The following is a 19,212-nucleotide window of genomic DNA, read 5'->3' as shown; positions in this document are numbered from 1 at the left end:
TCTCAGGAGTCGAAGTTCCAGGTCTCAGAAGAATTAACTTTATTGACAAGCAACAAAGTGTGATGCCAGCTGGCCATCTGACTTGCAATAGTCGAACTTCAGGTCTTATACCTTTTCTTATCACTAGGTAGCCAATCAGCTATCTTTTCTTTTTTGCTCCGCCTCGAGATCTCGTTACCGTTAGAATCATCTTTTTTTGGAAAAATCTTTGGCCACACCCATTTTAAAAAAATATCTCAGGCAACATGACTCTGCAGTGTCCGGTGCCATCCATCGTCTTAATTAACATGTTTTAGTACCATCTTGTTTCAACCACCTATACACATCTTCTCTCTGAGCTTGTACTTATCCATCCTCACAGACCCTTTGACCTGATTTAACCTGGTTTCTGTCTGAGACACAGCAATACAGACTTTTACATGAGGCAAAGGAAAATCTCCAACAAACACTATGTGCTTTATGACAGATTTCATGAAAACAAAATTAAGGAATTTTGCGATAAACTTCGCAAAATACAGCTTGTTCCTGAGTTGGCTGGAAGAGTTCATTCTCAATGTGCTGAGCAGTTGTTTTTTCAAACGAGAAAAAACAACTACTTTGTAAATGCTATGAAGCCAACAAACATGCGTTTTTCGCAGTATGAACTCCATGCAAAACCTGCTGCACCACTACAATGTTGCAATAAACAGTAGGTTTTCTGAACAACTTACCAAGCATGTTGGTTGCACTCAGGTTGTCCTGGACAAGCATGGCCAAAAGCACTTTCAGGTAAACATGTTTTGGCATAATGTTTGCATTTTGCACAATTTAATGTCATTAGCACATTTATCGACTTTTCCCAAAACTGTATTTGACACTGGTATGGGATGCTGACATGCTTTAATGCTAGGAATTGCATGAGAAAGCGCAATTAAAAATGACGATGAGCCAAGTACACAAAAGGTGGCTGTGAAAACTCTGAAACTTATAAGCTGTGAAGAATGAATAGTCACTATGCAGAAACATAGTTAGGACTACACTACCACTACTATGTGGTTGATATTGCTGCTTGTTGTTTTAGTTAGCTCTTGCTGTTTCAAAGCATCATATGACTGAAATTGTTTGTAGGCAATATACTAAGAACATTTGTTTGTGAGATGCTATGACGCATAAATTGCGTAATTCAGATTTGTTTATAAGTATTTTCTCTCATTCCATGATTTTACTAACTGGCCTGTCTTTTTTCTAAAACATAAGTTACTAAGTATTAATGTGTTTATACAAATCAAACGTAGCTAGATAAGAATTCAGAGAACCAGGAAATTCATCAGACAGTTTACTGCATATCAAACCAAACCTGTCAAAATGTCAAGCAGTCAGTGGCAATTGCAAAAGATTTAGAGAAATAATAATGGTACAATATATAGTACAATAATAAATTAAATAATAAAACAATATTAGTGTAATGTTAAGAAGATTTATCAACAAAAATATTACTGTCATGCTAATGTGTTGAACAACTTCATTAGTAACATACATAGTAAAGGGATAACAATGGATACATATCATCAACACTCTTCATTTATGATTGACATTTACATATAATATAGTCCAGTGTTTCTTTAAACCAGATTTGGTCATAATAGGAATGCCTGTACCATAATGGATTAATACAATCAAAAGTGTGCCCTTTTTAAGACAAAAAGTGGTGCACTGTAAACAACAGAAAAAAAAATGAAATAAATAAAACCAAAATATATAACCTAGTTCAACCAAAACTGATGCATAAATCACTGTTGCATTATACATTAATCTTATAGATTTTGCTTAAGCCATGTTACATAGTTGTCCACCATCCTGTGTCCAATATCAAAGTCTGTGGGCCACATAGTGAACATTAGTGCACCATGAAATCCACCGGGGTAATGTTCATGTGTGACATCAACTCCAGCATTACGCAGACGTGTGACATACATCAAACCATCATCCCGCAATACATCATACTCGCAGGTCAACACATAGGCCTTAGGCAGGAAACGCAACATTGTGTCCGGCACCAGCAATGGCGATGCTCGTGGATCTGCAAGCGAATGATGGAGACTGATAGAGTGCACTGGACTTTTTCTAGTGGCCACAGGTGGAGCACTGTAATTGTATGTCTGGCGATAAGAATCAGGCAAATACGAACTCCAATTGACAAATTTAAGCAAAGCAGCCGATTCATGGTTATTGTGTCTGTTTGCCATCATGGCTCTGAAAAATGACTTATCGCTGGTGAAGTACTCGCTCCAAAACCTCACCATCAGTGTGCGAGGCAGTATAGGCATGTATTGGTTCTGCTGGTAGGAGGGAGTGTTAAGATCCAAGGCTTGCAGGACAGGGTAGATTAGAGCCTGGGCCTTTAGCTGGACATGCTGTTGTGGGTCCTTCTGCAACTGATTATACATACATAAATATTAAACATATCAAGATTATACATTATTCTATAAAAATTAAACTCACTTTTTTTAAAATAAACTTTGTTTTAGATTTTACCTGCTGAGCCACTGCAGCTGCAAGGTTGCCTCCTGCACTGTCTCCAGACACAGCAATCCGTTCTGGATTGATATGGTAGCCCTTCAGGACCTCAACATGAAGAAAGTACTTCACCACACGATACACATCCTCAAATTGGGCAGGAAAATGATAAGCTGGGGCCAGACGATACCTGCACAGAGCAAATCATGCTGGTATTGTTCCTCTTAAGTCTATTTTTCTGTCAGGATAAATCAATTCTTCAAATATTGATTAACCTAAGCAATATCACACAAGTAGAAGTGATGTTGTGGATAGCATGGCTGTTCATAGTCAGCACAAACTACATATGTTGCAGTTTTAACATATTTTAATAAATTAATAGAAAGGACAAACAAGTAGCATCCCATCTGTACTAGTGGCTGAGCTTCCCCCACTGGTAACTGAGGTCACTAAGCTTGTTCTGTATTTGTTGTTGGTTTGCAAGCTCCAGCAGACTTCTCCCTTCTTGCTAAACAAAGCTTAGGAAATGTCTCTATTACTTATGGAATCTTTGTAACCCAAATAGGGAACGAGATGCTGCATCAGTTGCTGGCGCAATGGAAACATCCCTAGGTCCAACAATTGACTAAAGCCCATGTAGAAACTCTTCCGTATGCCGGAAGCTAGTTATTTTAGTTGATTAAGTTATACATATGCATATTTTTCTTACACTTCAGAAGGCCTTTATTAACCCCATGGAGCCGAATGGACTACTTTTATCATGGATGGATGCACTTTTTTGGGCTTCAAAATATCATCCTTCATTCACTGCCAATATAAAGCTTGGAAGAGCCAAGACATTTTTTTATACAACTCCAATTGTATTCGTCTGAAAGAAGAAAATTATAAACATCTAGGAAGGCTTGAGGGTGAGTAAATCATGAGGTCATTTTCCTTTTTGGGTGAACTATCCCTTTAAGATCCACAGACCAATAGATGAATGAAGACCCGGAGTCAAGGGTTACAATCAATATACGAAAATTTACTTAAAAGAAAGGTGTTTGCAATATCAATAGCAGGAGTCAACAAGAGTTTTTAGTCCGCTTCTGCTGTTTGCAATGAACAAATCAAACAAAAGTAATTGAAATAGCTCTACACAACAAATATTTCAAGTGGTTTCCGCAAAATCAACTAAAGAATGCAAATTTTAATGACTTCTGCAGTCTCAAAATTATTCAACCCCCTGTATTGAATCCCTCACAACAGCACAAATCTGCAAAACAGGTGTTGTCTCAAGCCACCTGATGCAACTAATCAAAGTCTTCATTAGTTGCACCAGGTGTGCTTGAGCTAGAACACATGAAATATCTGAACTGGCTAGGTTTGTTGAGAGACATATTTCTAACATGCAGTTAAATGTGACAAAGTCAAAAGAATGGTCCAAAAAGTTAAGAGAAGATATCATCAACCTTCACAAATGAGGAGACACCACTGGAGACATAAGCTGCGTTTCCACCGAAAATACCCGGAACAATTTGTCCCAGGAACTTTTTTACCAGGAACTTTTTTTCCCCCCAGACCTGTTGCAAGCCACATTTCTACCACGGCCTAAAGTACCATAAAGATGAGGGAAATAGTCCGGTGACGTAAAGCCTAAGCGCGACTTTAAAGTTCCCACTGGATTTCATCCTCTGAATTTAAGCTTAACCTGTTAACCGTTGCCAGTGCGCGGGCGCACTGAAGCGTTTTTTTTTTATATATAGTTCAAAGTTACTATCAGATTTAATGTTATACCTTGACAAACTATACATCATTAAAAAGATATAAGACTCAAGTTTCAGTATTTGACCACTATTGTATTCTGAGAAACTTATAGCGACAGTTATTTAAAAATTTGTGTCAGGAGTTATGAAATGAAAAAATGAGTCGATACCTTTGATATGAATTATGCGCGTCAGCCGCTTTCATTCATAAAAAAACTCCCGTGCTGTCGTCATGACAGCAATACACAAAACAATGTCCCACAGGGCTTTTAGCTCAAAAATCTGCAGATTTGGAGAAATATTGATATATTCTCATAGGTTTACATCAGATTTCTATAGACAGGAATAATATTTATTGAATTTATACCCAAATGCGTCGATGTGATCATTATGAGCGCTTGGATACTCTGTGTTTTCAATTCATACCAATAGCCTGAGGGCGCCCTCGCCGCCCTGTGCACAGTATTAGTCCATATATAGAACATGAAGAAGAGCCATGATCATGTGACATTCCAGGACCTCACTGATACACACAAAGCTAACAAGAGATCGCGCTGTAACATGCAGATACAGACGTTTTGAAGACAATAAACATGTTTGCAATGATATTTGACTTACCTGTGTTTTTCAAGCCATGCCAGGCATTTCCATAATAATAGATTATATTTATAATGTAATGCTAATCTATATAGAATCATTGTGCAGAATACTATACCAATAGTATATTTTCTGTCTGATTTTTTTATCTGAAGCCAAATTAGATCACAGAAGATTATTTAAAATACTCGACTTGCGTTATAAAGTAAGTTTGGAGCACAAACATGGTTTTAATCTCATAAATTGTCGTGTATTGATGGTGTGCTAAGCTAACATGCTAGCTAGCCCTAGGTGCACCTGCCACCTAGAAGTTATACTTTTATGTTTTTTTGAATGCTTACTGAAATGTTTCTTTATTCAAGAAATGCATTTGATACAGTTTAAAATGTGAGGTGAACTTTGAGAAAAGAAATTAGGGACTGAAACCCTATGAATAGCATGTGAATAGCCAGTCGTTAGTAGCTATAATGCAGACAAAAGAAATGCATATTTCGAGCCATAACCAGGCTGGAGAGGTGTGAATGTGTGCAGGGGGAGACTGAGACTGAATGGGGATCATTTGCACCACAAAACAATAGAGACAATATACTGGATAGATGCTTAGAAGATGACAATAAACATCAGTTGCATTTTAGAGTCAAATCAAAATAAAGTAATTTGACATGGTCTTGAAAAACATTTAACTAAATACAGCGTTTTGGACTTATTATTTTCAGAATTTAAACATAAAATGTTTAGACATGTGGCTTTAGCTGTAGTGCATTTCTAGATTGCTACAGTGCCAACTTCAATTTTATTTTCATGAGGATGTTTCATAAAAATTAATTTCTAATAACTTTACAAAACTTTGAAGCTATTTATAACATTTTTTTTCATTATGACAATAATTAATTCTACATTTACAATAAACTGCCAGGTGTCAGCTTTCAAATGACATCATACTTGTGCTTTTAGTACAAAGGGTTCATGAACTATCTTTTTCAGTTTGGGTATGTCATTTCTGGGGATTTTTCAAAAGTGGGGTTGCAGCTTAACAGGTTAATAAAGCCTGAACCTCGTCGTCAGTCCATCGGTCGCATTTTTTAAACTCCATTGTTAATTCGAATAGCAGACGACTTTTACTGCACACACCTCAACAGATGGTGGTTAAATAAAATGCTGCGTGGAGTCAACCAAACAAAATCCGGCATGAACTCAACCAATCAGCATGTTCAGCGCCCAAGTCCCACTCCTGAAAGTTCCTGAACTTTGAAAAAGTACTACCTCGCTAACAGGAACTTTCGGAGGGGGAAATATTTACCCGGAACTTCATTTAGATCCTGGTTCCTGCGGTGTAAACACACCGAGTACCACCCCTAAGTTCCTAGTTCCTGGGGTGGAAACGCGGCTATAGTTCGCAAGTTCAAAGGAACAGTGGTTACACTACCTGGACAGGGCAGAAAAAGGAAGCTATCAAAGGCTGCAACCAGATGTCTGAGAAACCAGGTTCAGAAATTCCTTGAGTGACTGCAAAAGACCTGCAGCAAGACTTGGTGGCAACAGGAAACAGGTTTCAGCTGCACAGTAAGGCACGTACTAAACGCATGCGTACACCACTACTGACCCAAAAGCACTATGGATCAGTGGTATGTCTAGAGGAAGAAGAATGAAGCATATGTTGAAAAAAACACTCTGTCTGCAGTTAAGCATGGTGATGCTCTGGGGCTGCTTTGCATCTTCTGGCAATGGAAACCTGCTGCGTGTGGAAGGCAAGATGGATTCATTGAAGTATTAGGAAATCTATGGAGAAAACGTGATGGTGTCTCTGAGGAAGCTAAAGCTTGGGCGTCATTGGACCTTCCAACAGGACAATGATCCCAAGCATACCTCAAATTCCACCAAGGCTTGGTTGCAGAAGAAGTCCTGGAAGATTCTACAGTGGCCATCACAGACACCTGACTTGAACCCCATAGAAAATCTCTGGTCGGATTTGAAGAAGGGAGTTGCAGCACACAAACCCAAGAATAATCCTGAACTAGAGGCCATTGCTCATAAGGAATGGGCTAAGATTCCTCAGAAACGCTGCCAGAAGCTGGTGTCGGTTATACATCCCGTTTGCAGCAGGTCATAACAGCAAAAGGGTGTTATACAAAGTATTAAAGATGCTTGCCATTAAGGCGCTGAATAATTTTGAGACTGCAGAATTCATTCAAAGTTGCATTTTCAGTTGAATTTGGGAAAACGTACTTGGTTACTTACGTAACCTCGGTTCCCTTAGAGATAAGGGAACGAGTACTGCGTTGAAAACGCTGTGGGAAAACTCCTTTTCTCGAGAATATTGAAGCCTTTATTTTAAAACGCATTGCTGCAGCACATGCGAGAGCTAGAAGCTCGCGTGAGCGTGCTGATTGGCTTGTGCAAAGCAACTGCACGAACCAATGGCGGAACAGCAGAGGAGCGCGAGCCAATCGGGCCGCTTGGCACTCTGCCAGAGTCAAGCGCGCGAAACTGCACGTGACAGAAGAGTATAAATACACAGAGAATCCGCCATTTGACAGGTTTAAATCGACTGAAGCGAAAAGACACCTGCCATAATAGACAATAGCACGGCAAGGCAACGCAGTACTCGTTCCCTTATCTCTAAGGGAACCGAGGTTACGTAAGTAACCAAGTACGTTCCCTTACGAGAACGTTCTCTCGTACTGCGTTGAAAACGCTGTGGGAACACTATTTAAAACGCCGTGCTTGTTGTCTTTGGCCAATCTGACTCACCGAGAGCTCCAGGAAGTACAGAATAGCCTAGGATAAAGAGACCGAATCTTCGGGCCCTTAGATATCCAAACAGATAAAGCTGGGCCAAGGGCCAGTCTTAAGAATCCCACAACACGAGATGACAACCAGTGTCTGAGTCAAAAAACTATTCTGGGTCCACAGAGCCAGCGTTAGATAGAGACTACTCATGCCTATAAGGCAGGTACCATAGAGGTCTAAGATGTGGACGGAACGGACCAGCCGGCCGCCGCATAACGCCCTGCATAGACATTTTCATAACTAGTCTGGATCCATAGAGCCAGGGCCTAGCTAGAGAGAATTCGTACCTGCGGAGCAGGGACTTTTGGGTTGTAAAGTTTCACAAGTGTGGACGAAACAGACTAGCCGGTCGTCGCACAAGTGTGACAGAAAGAATGTCAAAACCAGCCTGGATCCGCAGAGCCAGAGCTTAGATAGAGAGAACTCGTGCCTGCAGAGCAGGAACTTCCAGGTTGTAAAATCTCACAAATGTGGACGGGACGGACCATCCGGCCGCCGCACAGATGTCTTCGATAGGAACACCACTTGACCAGGCCCACGACGAGGCGACGCCTCTCGTGGAGTGAGCTCTAACACCTATGGGACATGTAAGGCCCAGTGAGGTGTAGGCCAGAGCGATGGCATCCACTATCCACCTGGACAGCGTGAGCTTCATGACAGGAAGACCTTTGGTTCGGCCCCCGAAGCAAACAAAAAGCTGTTCAGACTGTCTGAAAGAGGCTGAACGCTCTAAATAAATTCTCAAAGCTCTGACAGGGCAGAGTGTGAGAACATCACTGAACTCTTCTGATGTGGGAAGAGCTGACAGAGAAATAACCTGGGCTCTGAACGGAGTTGAGAGCACCTTAGGAATATATCCATGTCTTGGCCTAAGGATGACCTTAGAGTCATTGGGGCCAAAATCCAGGCAGGACGCGCTAGTAGAGAGCGCCTGTAAGTCACTTACTCTCTTGACTGACGCCAGTGCCAACAGCAGGGCATTTTCAGGGAGAGAGGTTTTAGGTCGGCTGACCGAAGTGGTTCAAAGGGAGGTCCCTTAAGAGCCCGCAGAACCAAAGAAAGGTCCCATGCTGGGACAGATGGCGGCCGAGGCGGGTTAAGCCTTCTGGCGCCCTTAAGGAAGCGAACTATAAGGTCGCATTTTCCTAAGGAGGCTCCTGCTTCCAAAACATGCTGTGTAGCAATGGCTGCTACGTATACCTTGAGAGTGGAGGGGGATCGACCCGCATCCAGCATCTCTTGGAGAAAAGATAGCACTCTTGAAATTTCACAAGTGTGTGGGTCGAGGTTTCGAGCTAAACACCAGCTGGAAAACACTGACCATTTATGGTGGTAGAGGCGTCTGGTAGACGGAGCTCTAGCTTCCCTGATCGTGTTCAGGACGCCCTCTGGGAGGTCCTGGCGTACCCGTTGAGTGGCCAAGCGTGTAGGGCCCACAAATCGGGACGGGGATGCCATATAGGTTTGCTGGCCTGAGCCAGAAGGTCGCACCTCACTGGGATTGGCCAAGGGTCTGTCACAGACAGCCGTATCAGCTCCGGAAACCAAGACTGGGTTCGCCATAGAGGAGCTATCAGGAGCACTGGGCATTTCGTGACTCTGATCCGTTCGATGACCTGAGGGAGCATCGAGACCGGAGGAAAAGCATAGAGGGGAAGGCTGGGCCAGTCGTGGGCCAACGCATCCCTGCTCTTTGAAAAGAAGATTGGGCAGTGACGATTGTCTTCTGAGGCGAAGAGATCTACTTCTGCCTTCCCGAAGACCTCCCAAAGCAGGAGAATCGTCTGAGGGTGGAGAGACCATTCCTCTGGGGGAACCCTGCCCCGAGAGAGCATGTCTGCTCCCGTGTTCAACGTGCCCGGCACGTGAGCTGCCCTGAGCGAGCGCAGATTGGTGTGAGCCCATAACAGTAGCTGGGTGGCTATGGCAAGCAGGTTGCGGGACCTGAGGCCGCCCTGGCGATTTATGTAAGATACCACTGACATGTTGTCCGTCCGGACCAATACGTGGTGTCCAGCCAGGTATGGGAGGAAGGTTTTCAGGGCCAGAAAAACTGCCCTCATTTCGAGGCAGTTGATGTGTAGGCGTTTCTCCGAGCTCGACCAGAGGCCGGAGGCAGGCCTGCCCTCGTACAGGGCTCCCCAACCTAAGTTGGAAGCGTCTGTTGAGATCATCCTCCTCTTGGAGACCACCCCCATACTCACGCCCTGCTGAAACCAGCTGGCGTTCGTCCAAGGGGCCAGGGCTTGAACACAGCGCTGATCCACCTTGATAGTCAATCGGCCTGAGTGCCAGGCGTGGGGTGGCACCCGAGGTGCTAGCCACAGCTGAAGAGGACGCATGCGCAGTAGGCCTAGTTGGAGTACTGATGATGCTGAGGCCATAAGGCCAAGGATCCTCTGAAACGTTCTGAGGGGTGCATGAGAGCCCTTCGTGAACGATGCGGCGAGCCGCTGAATCGATAGAGCACGGGCCGGGGAGGGCCATGCTCTCATAAGAACGGAGTCGAATACTGTCCCCAGGAACATGATACGTTGGCTGGGTGACAGAATACTCTTTGAAAAATTCACCCTGAGCCCTAGACATTCTAGATGGCTGAGGAGCCAGGCTTTGTGAGTATGTGACTCCGCCTCTGACTGAGTCAGAATGAGCCAGTCGTCGAGGTACTTTAGAATGCGCATTCCCCGCTGTCTCAGGGGGGAGAGAGCTGCATCCATGCACTTCGTGAATGTACGAGGTGCCAGAGCCAGTCCAAACGGTAGAACCGTGTACTGGTATGTCTGCCCCTCGAAGGCGAATCTCAAGAATGGCCTGTGGTGGGGATTCACTTGAATGTGAAAGTAAGCGTCTTTCAGATCTACTGAGAAAAACCAGTCGCCTGGGCGAATCTGCGCCAGTATATGTCTGGTCGTGAGCATCCTGAACGGCCGTGACATGAGAGCCTTGTTCAGACGCCTGAGATCTAAAATGGGCCTCAGGCCGCCGTCTTTCTTTGGAACGAGAAAGTAACGGCTGTAAAAGCCTGACTCGCTTAGAGAGGGGGGAACCCTCTCGATAGCCCCTTTTGCTAGCAAACTTAATACTTCGGTGCGGAGGACATGACGTAATGTGCTGCTGACCGAGGTTTGAACCACAGCGCGAAAGCGCGGGGGTCTGCGTGCAAACTGAAGCGAGTAGCCGCGCTTTATGATGTTTATCACCCATTCTGAAACTCCTGGGATAGCCTGCCAAGCTAGAGCCCGAAGAGCCAGAGGCATCATTATATCTGGAACGCCCGGAGACGGGGGCTCGAACTGATATGAGGCCAGGGGAGAAATTTTGCTCGTTTTGTGCTCTGTGTGGGTCGCTGTTAAAACAGCGTTTGGGTGCAGGGGTGCGTAACACGTGACGGGCCCATTGTCTGCATACACAACTGCTCCAGCCGCCTGAACTGAAGAGGGGGCTGTGAGAAGCACTCGAGCGATCTTCGGGGCTGGTCCGGCCGCGGCGGGACATAGACCCCTTTTCCTGCCGGTTAGGACGGCTTCTTGGGCTCGTGGTCGAGCGTCAGCTTCGGTCGAGGGCCCTGGCGCCTGGGAAACGGGAATCGTTTTGCAGGCTTCAGGCGTCGAGTGGTGTCAGCCGCGGGGAGGGGCTGGGGAACCTGAGACGCGGGCTTTTCTGGTCGCGGCGTGCTCTTGGGGCGCCGTTGGACCGAGCTAGAGCGTTTGGGCAGGAAGTGTCTCATAGCACTTGAAGCTTTCTGAGCCTCCGTGAAGCGATCAGCGAAGCCATTAACAGAAGGGCCGAAGAGACCGGATGGAGAGACTGGAGAGTCGAGGAAGGCGGTTTTGTCAGCGTCCCTGATCTCCGTTAACGTGAGCCACAAGTGGCGCTCTAAGACAACCAGGCTAGACATGTTGCGGCCCAGTGCTTGCGCGGTGGTCTTTGTGGCCCTCAGCGCCAAATCTGTAGCACTCCTGAGGTCTTTTAAGGTGTCTGGGTCCGGGCCAGACTCGTCCATAGTGCGGAGGAGCTTAGCTTGAAACACCTGCAGGGTCGCCATAGCGTGGAGTGCAGAGGCGGCTTGGCCGGCGGCAGCATAAGCGCAGCTGGCGAGAGCCGAAGTGGTCCTGCACGGCTTAGAGGGGTGCACTGTTTTAGCCCTCCAACTCCCAGCAGTGGGAGGGCATAAGTGTGCAGCGACCGCTTCCTCTAAAGGAGGTAGGGAAACATACCCTTTCTCTTCAGCGCCGTCGACAGAGGAGAGCGTTGAAGAAGCTGAAGAGCGCGTTCGCACTGAAAAGGGCGCGCGCCAGCTTTTAGTGAGCTCATCATGAACTTCGGGCATGAAGGGGGCGGCACGTTGACGAGGGGCCTGTTGGCGCCCCGGCAGGTACCATTCGTCGAGGCGGCTTTTGGTAGGCTCAGCTGGGGAAAGCCAGTCTAGTCCCAGTTCTTCGACAGCGCGAGACATGACACGGAAGAGTTCGGCGTCGATGCTCGCTCGAGTGTCAACAGGATCCAGCTGAGAGAGGGGGGCGGGGTCCGCGGAGCCCGACCATTCCTCACTTTCAGATGCCGCCATAGAAACAGCGTCGTCCAGTTCTTCGGACAAACCGAAAGAGACGAGACCTGCCGCTTCAGAAGAGGGGCGTTGGTCGCTCTGTGAGAACAGGACTGGAGATGAAGGCGCGGGCGAAGCGTGCGGGGAGAGACCCGGCGTGCATTCATCCAGATGAGCGCGTTCAGGAGGCCTCTGATCGCGCCGCTTCTTCCTACGGGGCTCACGGGGCGCCGAGGATGGAAGGTGGGCGGGAACACTCAGCGAGGCGGCGGAAGATCTGGCACGGAGCGTGGCAACAGGCATTCCGTCACAGTGAAGGCAGCCGCCTTTAGTGAGCGCTGCCTCGGCGTGCTCAGGGCCGAGGCAGGCAACACACAGAGAGTGTGTGTCAGAGGCGTGCAGGGAGACCCCGCATGAGTCACACACGGTGAGCGGCATTTGCAACAACGCCGCGCGCTGTGAAAACAGCAATTTGCTCTCTTAGAATGCTCTTTTTGAGTTAGAAAAAGGATACTCGTCGGATGCCACAGGGAAACGCTCAGCTTGGCAGACGCCGGGATGCGAAGCAGTTCCGCTGGAAGGCTGTTCGACGACGAGCGGCTGGGTCGAAAGCTGAAGGAGATAAAATCTGTCAAATGGCGGATTCTCTGTGTATTTATACTCTTCTGTCACGTGCAGTTTCGCGCGCTTGACTCTGGCAGAGTGCCAAGCGCCCCGATTGGCTCGCGCTCCTCTGCTGTTCCGCCATTGGTTCGTGCAGTTGCTTTGCACAAGCCAATCAGCACGCTCACGCGAGCTTCTAGCTCTCGCATGTGCTGCAGCAATGCGTTTTAAAATAAAGGCTTCAATATTCTCGAGAAAAGGAGTTTTCCCACAGCGTTTTCAACGCAGTACGAGAGAACGTTCTCGTAAGGGAACCACAATTGTTGTGTAGAGCTATTTAAATTACATTTGTTAATTGCAAACAGCTGAAAAGTCTGTAAATGTTGCCAATAAACCTGATTTGCAATAGGGATTGAATCCTTTTGATTATAACTGTATGTTAAGTGTCCAAGAATACTTGGTTCTGATTGTTTAACACATAGATTAAACATAGGAACTCTCCAACATGTCCTTCATGTCAGCACATCAATTATCAATTATCAAATTGCAAGAAAGTCAGGAACAAAGGCCCAGGAATGTCACATAACAGCATATTTATATATAATTCTTCTAAAATCATTTGGACTCCTCCATAGTTTTTTTTAGGACAGGGAAAGATGGAGACAGGAAACACAAGCCAAGGTGACGTTTCTCCAGAGAGCAGCTGTTATCTATCTTTTTACCAAAACATTAGAGACAGTTAGAAGTTTGAATGATATTCTTTATTCTGATTCATAATTCATACTAAAATATGAATTTAAACATGAGAGAGACTAAAGAAGACCTCCTTGACCTACGTAATGGATCACCTAACAGTACGACAGTTTTTGTGTACATGCAGAAAGGGACATATATGTTAGACAGGAACATGGGAGCCAAAACAACTTAAATCAAAGACAATTACTGTTAAATATTGATTACTGATTAACAAGCAGATGGTGGGAAAATAATTAAGCACCCTCCCCGTCCCCTTCCAAACATTTTAGCCAGGACTAATAGATACAAATTTCATTGCTCAACTATGTAATCAGGACCTCGATATATACTATATATTATCCGTATCAAGAACAAATCCATATCAAGAGCCTTGACCGTATCAATGTTCAAAGTATTTGTCTGGAAAACTGAGTTGGGTTCAAGTTAGTTCATTATCTGCATTCCTAGATATCTCCTTGTAATTTCAGTCACTATTTTTTCCAACATTAATTGGCCAAATAATGTTGAAGAACAAAAAAATGTTTTGTGTGTCCTGTTTTGTGTGTCCTGTAGTCCAGGGGTTTTCAAAGTCTAAGACAGTGGGCCTCCCTTTTGACACAACTTACCCAATGCCCCAATGCATACATTTGGATATTTCGAGATCGGTTTCAGGCCTCATTCATATGTGGAAATAAATCAGATATAAATCAGATATGTTCCAATGCGACTGTCATGTAAACAGGAAGATCGGATAGGCATTAGGCAACGTCTCCGTGGTTTAATGACGAGAGAAACCCGACGCGCATCTGCAAAGGGACGGATGGCCCGACGAAACGTTTCGTTGTAGGAGAGGAATGTGGACAAACGTTGACAAAACATATCAAAGGTTGGCTTGCTCATCCTAAAATTTCAGACCCACTGCTCCTCGTTAAAGCCAGTGTTTAAACAGAATAGGCCCCCACCAGTCCTGAGATCTCTCTCGCACACAATAACTGAAGCATATGCACAGGCTGCAATAATGACACTTTTCGTCCTCCTCCGCCTCAAAATCATGGTGAGGTTTGGCAAAATTTGCATAGGCCTATATCGCAGAGCCAGATTCAAGCATATTTTGCGTTCGTCCATCTGTGCAAGAGAATTTAACCCTTTAAGCATGCGCAAAATTTCAGATAGTATGGCAAGTGTAAACACATGAATAGGATACAGTTGAAAGAACGTGTAAACGGACAGTAAATTGGGCACCAAGACCTGCAGTGTAAACGAGGCCTTATTTTCAGAATAATAACAATTTAACTTTTTTAATTTATTAAACTAATTATTTGGCTATAATTTTTACCACTCTCCGCGCCCCCCCTGGCATGCTCTGGCGCCCCCCTGGGGTGGCGCGCCCCACACTTTAAAAACCCCTGCTGTAGTCCACTATATATTCCACTATAGTTTCTGACAGTTGGACAATGGGCAAGCAGTCGAATTGTTTACAGTTTCACAGAAGCAGGCAGTTTGGCAGCAGAAAGCCAGACAGCCAAGTCTACGTGTATATGTAAGAGAAGATAAAAAAGAATGCTTCAGACTTTTGGTCTGAAGGTTATCAAACATTTTATTGTTACTTCACGAAGTTTGTTTTGGCTTTTATGTTTCAACTTTAACTCTTTCCTACGATCCATTGTTTTTTGCTGCAGTCCATAATACAGGGATTCTGATTTAGAATGCTGAAGCACTGTCATGTGCAGATAGGGCTTACTCTCACTGCAGATTCATTGTTCATGGTTATCAGATCACAGCTGAGTCAACAGCACATTCATTTCTACCATTCCTGCAGTGCTTGACTAAAAGTTAATATGTGAACAGCAAGAACAGCCTAGAGTCTCTGTTTGATAAGAACAAGGCATCGACGTATTGATGTCCTTTTGTTAAAAATGCTCCAACAGAGTTATGGCTTAGTTTCTATCATGGTAAGATCTCTTTTTACAGTATGCCTGTATTGAATGCCTATATCTGATACAGCAGTTAGCTGATATGTTTTCCTCCTCCTGACACATCTCTGATCAATCTTTTATTGACTCTTTCCGCTTCAGTTTTTGTATTGTTTATTTATTAAGCACTACTATAAACAGATTTCCATCGAACAAAATGCTGTACAATTTTACGAATCATATACAGAGACAATCATAAAAGACAACAATAAAAAACAAAAATAACAAAACAAATAAAGAAAACCCAGCAGGTGACCCATAACCCTAGCTGTAACGTTGATATCCACAGAAGACGAAGATGAAGAGAAATCCACAGTTTATTAAACAAGTACTAACAAAAGAGCCAAGGCAAGACAGTGTGCTAAACACAAACAATACCGGACAAAGAAGTGAACACAAGGAGGAACTTAAATACACAGTGATGATGACGTGCAGATGACGTGCAATAAGCCATCACCTGATCACCTGAGGTGATGGCTTATTGAGTGCAGGTGGGAATCATTAGGAATGCTGGGAAATGTAGTGCCGTTGAGGTGTGTGACACTAGCTCATGTGCTAAAGCAGGAAATATTATTTTAACTTGCGCTTAAACACTTGGCGTGGGATCATTCCAAAGTTTAGGAACTTCCACCGCAAATGCTCGATCTCCACCTGTTTTCCACGAGGACCCAATCGTTAAGGCCAGCTGGTCATTTCGGCTCATATTTCTTAATTCCACCAAATACGGAGGAGCCAAATTGTGTTGCGATTTATAAACTAAAATCAGTTCTATTCTATTCTATTCTATTCTATTCTATTCTATTCTATTCTATTCAGCCAATGTAAGGAACCCAAAACATTGCAGCAGCATTTTGTGTCAGCGGTTAACTCCCTGGGGTTGGCAGAGGGAGTTTTTTTTCTTTGTGTACACACTCACAAAAACAAAATATTGTGCTTTTTATAAAATATAGAAAACAAACAGGATGCACGTTCTGCCATCTCTCTCTCAGTGAAGTCCATTCTGAAATGTGTCAGAAAATGAAATGTAACCTAGCGAATACTTGCCACACATACATGAGATATATGTCTTTAGAAAGCTTGAAGTTTAAATGAAGCAACTCATATCAAAACATATTCTCGGTTTATGTAATTCTTATGAAACCAACAGTACAGTCCCTATTGCAACACCACACCCACACAAGCAATTTACATGCTAATCGTCTATGCGTGAGCCACGCTAACCTATAAACACCCCCATCACCTCGATAAACAAACCATCAAGCCTCATCCTTCCTCTGCTTTTCATTTCATTTTCATGCGTTTGGAAGACACGCTTTGAGTTTACCTTGGATTTACCTCAGTAGAAGAACAAAGTGATTTATCCAGCAGGGATAAGGAATTTATTCTCACTTATATCACTTATATATTTTCAACATGTCTCACTTTCTATCAATATGATCGGTTCAGTTCATGGTGATGTTTGGCAAACTTTGCATAGGCCTATATCGCAGAGCCAGAATCAAGCATATTTTGCGTTCGTCCATCTGTGCAAGAGAATTTAACCCTTTAAGCATGCGCAAAATTTCAGATAGTATGGCAAGTGTAAACACATGAATAGGATACAGTTGAAAGAACGTGTAAACGGACAGTAAATTGGGCACCAAGACCTGCAGTGTAAACGAGGCCTTATTTTCAGAATAATAACAATTTAACTTTTTTTCGACGCAATGTGAATACTGGTCATGTGACGATGACTGTAATTAAATGTATAATGCCATATTGTTGATGAATAAAAATGAGACTAAATGTGGTTTACAAAAAAAAAAAACTATGCTAAAATGTCTCTTCATTTTCGTTGACCAAAACGAGACAAGACGAAATGTTATATCGTTATTTCGTCTCATTTAGTCGCGTTATTATTTTGCAGTATTTCTGTTTCCCGTGTCTCACTTCAGGGGCTGCATCAGGTCTCACTGCACAGACGCAGGCGACGTCACTTCCTCAAGCCCCACTCGCGGCATTATTTAGAAGATGCAGCTGCGGTGAATTAGTGTAAACGACAACAAACAAAGTTAAAGGAGAACTCCGGTCAATTTTAACATTGAGCTCATTTTTTTGTACATTTGGAGTGCTGTCAGTACAGAGAACAACGGCAAAAATCGGTGTTGCCTACACCGTGTTATCCTCTTTTTAAAATTTGCACCCTGTTGACTTCAATGGGGCAAGTTTTAAACCTGCTTTTAGCCCCTTAACATCCTTGATGTGTCATTACAAGTGCACAGGTCATGTGAGTGATTCCTTTGGAGTGAACGCGGGTGAATCTGACTGTAGTAGATGTGAAAGATACATCCTGTTTTCGGTCGAAGTCCATAGTAATCGATTGGCAAGTTCATGCGTGTGATCATAGGTACTAAACCTATGCGCATGAACTCAACAAATGACTACTGTGGACTTCGACCGAAAACAGGATGTAAATACAGGTATGTGCGCTGGCTGTAATAACATCATTTTTATTCATATCTTTCACATCTACTGCAGTCAGATTCACCCGCGTTCACTCCGAAGGAATCACTCACATGACCTGTGCACTTGTAATGACGCATCAAGGATGTTAAGAGGCCAAAAGCTGGTTTAAAACTTGCCCCATTGAAGTCAACAGGGTGCAAATTTTAAAAAGAGGAAAACACGGTGTAGGCAACACCGATTTTTGTCGTTGTTCTCTGTACTGACAGCACTCCAAATGTACAAAAAAATGAGCTCAATGTTAAAATTGACCGGAGTTCTCCTTTAAGTCAAGGGGTGACAGTTCATCTGGCGACCAGGGCGGAGACGACAGTCCATCTGGCGGCCAGGGCGGAGACGACAGTCCATCGGGCGACCAGGGTGAAGCAGATGACCCATCGGGCGGCCAGGGGGGAGTAGGACGTGCAAGCGGCCAGGGCTGAAACGACCCTTCAGGCGGCCATGGCACAGGAACAGACACCGGCTCAGGAACTTGAACAGACACCACCGGCTCAGGAACTGGAACAGACACCACCGGCTCAGAAACTGGAACAGACACCACCGGCTCAGGAATTGGAACAGACACCACCGGCTCAGGAACTGGAACAGACACCACCGGCTCAGGAACTGGAACAGACACCACCGGCTCAGGAACTGGAACAGACACCACTGGCTCAGGAACAGGAACAGACACCACCGGCTGAGGAACAGACACCACCGGCTCAGGAACTGGAACAGACACCACCGGCTGAGGAACAGACACCACCGGCTCAGGAACAGAGACCACCGGCTCAGCGGCGGCCATCTTGCCTGAAGACACAGGTTCGGCGGCGGTCATCTTCTCCGAAGACACAGGCTCGGCAGACGTGACGTGAACAGTCTCGGCGGCGGCCATCTTGTCCCAAGACACAGGCTCGGCAGATGTGACGTGAAGAGTCTCTGGATCAGCAGAAGTGATGGATCGCTGGGGTGGTGCAGGCAGTGCGAGCAGCTCGGGCGGGGCCGGCAGAGCAGGACGCCTGGACGGCGCGGGCAGAGCAAGACGCCTGGCAGCGTGGGCAGAACAAGACGCCTGGGCGGTGCGTCAGGGACGGTAGTCACCTCCGGGATGGTCTCCGTGTTATAAGCTACCGGACTCGGGACCACCTGAACTGGGACCACCGGACTCGGGACCACTGGAACTGGGACCACCGGAACTGGGACCACCGGAGGCGGGACTGGAGTATCCCACTGGCTCCGATGCTGAAGG

General features: G+C 45.0%; 1 protein-coding gene across 1 annotated transcript in view; it reads right to left on the bottom strand.

Moving 5' to 3' along the window:
* Positions 1-1,303: 1,303 nt before the first annotated feature.
* aadac (arylacetamide deacetylase) overlaps positions 1,304-19,212 on the bottom strand; it is a 55,117-nt gene continuing 37,208 nt past the window's right edge. Inside the window, exons 4-5 of the mRNA XM_081370621.1 lie at positions 2,515-2,686; positions 1,304-2,414 (exon numbers count right to left, since the gene is read on the bottom strand). Coding sequence (XP_081226747.1) covers positions 1,794-2,414; positions 2,515-2,686 — 793 coding nt within the window. The 3' untranslated portion in view covers positions 1,304-1,793. The remainder of the gene's footprint in view (positions 2,415-2,514; positions 2,687-19,212) is intronic.

This window comes from Scardinius erythrophthalmus (assembly GCF_964197995.2).
Source record: "Scardinius erythrophthalmus genome assembly, chromosome: 7".
Lineage (NCBI taxonomy): Eukaryota > Metazoa > Chordata > Actinopteri > Cypriniformes > Leuciscidae > Scardinius > Scardinius erythrophthalmus.
This window is presented reverse-complemented; position numbering and strand designations above follow the sequence as displayed.